This window comes from Herpailurus yagouaroundi, unplaced genomic scaffold, assembly GCF_014898765.1.
Source record: "Herpailurus yagouaroundi ecotype Mexico unplaced genomic scaffold, PumYag 64507, whole genome shotgun sequence".
Classification (NCBI taxonomy): Eukaryota; Metazoa; Chordata; class Mammalia; order Carnivora; family Felidae; genus Herpailurus; species Herpailurus yagouaroundi.
The window spans coordinates 1-1,536 of record NW_024417803.1 but is presented as its reverse complement, the minus strand read 5'-3'; the positions used below and the strand labels follow the sequence as shown (position 1 = coordinate 1,536).

The following is a 1,536-nucleotide window of genomic DNA, read 5'->3' as shown; positions in this document are numbered from 1 at the left end:
ATAAAAATTAAATTTTCTTTTTTTCTTTTCTAAAAACCAGGCCCATCTGACCCCAAGGTCTTAAGTTTTACTGGGATGCCTTTCCCAACCTGCGAGGGCCCCCTCTGCTTGGCCCCTGCCTGATGGCTGCTGGTTATCCTGGGGAAGCACCTATCACCTGTCACCTGAGGCCTTGAAGGCTGGCTGGTCGGCTAGGGGCAGGGACTCTCAGGCCTCAAGTCCCAGCAGGGTCCTGAGCCGACCTAGGCCCCGCCCACCCCCGCGCCCACTCACATGGCACTGGCCGTGTAGCTGGCGTCACCACCCTCCACATACTGCACTTGGCTGGAGTACACGTGTGGGACGGGCACCTGCTGGAGCTGCTGCACCTGGTGTGGGAGGAAGGGCACACAGGAGGTCAGGGGTGGGGCGGTTCCTCTGCCTCTGTCTCTTTCTCTAAAGGGCTGGTAGCTGTCCAAGCTCGCAAGGACACCTGGCTCCCCGGCGGGGAGGCTGCATTTCTGGACTTTCTGAACACATCCTGGACAGGGCCAGGGGTCAGAGGCCCAGGGGTTGTGGCCTTGGTCAGGGCTGGGAATCGGGTGGAGCTGTGTCAGAAGCCAGGACTCTGTGCTTAGGCTACGGACGGCAAGGATGGGGCCTGACGTGAGGCGGGCTGAGGAGACCCCGGGGTCCTACTCTGAGCGTGAAAGCTGGACCCCACAAGTAGAGCCAAGCACTGGGACAAGGCTGTCACTAGAGCTAAAGCCAAAGCTGGAGCCTGAAAACCACACACAAACAGGGCCTCAGGGGTGGAGCCTGCATCAAGGGCAGGATCCCCGTCTGTAGGGGCGGGGCCTGGAAGCTAAGTACAGGATGTCAGGGGAGGAGCCAGAGGCCAGGGGTGGGGCTCCGGTTGGCGGGACACAACCTGGAATTACTGACAAGGTTTGGGGGGCGGGGCCTGAATTCCCCACCCCCATCCCCCGCCCGTCTGTTGGGAGTGGAGGCTGGGACCTGGGACCGCCAGTCTTGGGGGTGGGGGTGGGGGGTGGGGGTGAGGTCGGAGGTGGGTCCCCACACTGGCCGGGCGGAGGTGGGGTCTTCAGGGCCAGCAGGGCCAGGCGGGCAGCCTGGGGCCGGGCGCCGGCCGGGGCCGGCGGATCCCGCCCCCGCCCGCCCGATGCCCCCCGCCCGTGCGTCGGCCACCTACTTTGAGGGCCGTGGCGGCCGTGCCGAACACTAGCACCTGGGGGACTCTCTGGATCCTGACCCTCTGGTCGGGGCTGGCTCGGGCCGGGAGCCCGGGCAGTGGCTCGAAGACCACTTTCTGCTGCGGCAGGAGCAGGTGCGGGGGCATCACGCCCACCAGCTCCACCCACTGCTCGGCGCCCGGCTCGTAATGGGGCGGCGGCGGCTGGGGGCTGCCTAGCTGCCGGACCTCGCCCCTGCACGCGGGCGGGAGCGGCGGCGGCTCCGGGGCCAGCGCGCTCGGCCGGGGCCCGGGCGTGGCGCCGAGCAGTGGGTGGAGCTGGTGGGCGTGATGCCCCCGCACCT

At 66.9% G+C, this 1,536-nt stretch overlaps 1 protein-coding gene across 1 annotated transcript; it reads right to left on the bottom strand.

Annotated features, from left to right (window-relative positions):
• Positions 1–264: 264 nt before the first annotated feature.
• LOC121024410 (MHC class II regulatory factor RFX1-like) lies at positions 265–1,469 on the bottom strand (the record flags this gene model as incomplete). Its single annotated transcript, XM_040466638.1, has 2 exons — positions 265–368; positions 1,193–1,469. Coding segments are annotated over 2 exons (376 nt in total), but the record flags the coding sequence as incomplete, so codon positions are not given.
• Positions 1,470–1,536: the final 67 nt, after the last annotated feature.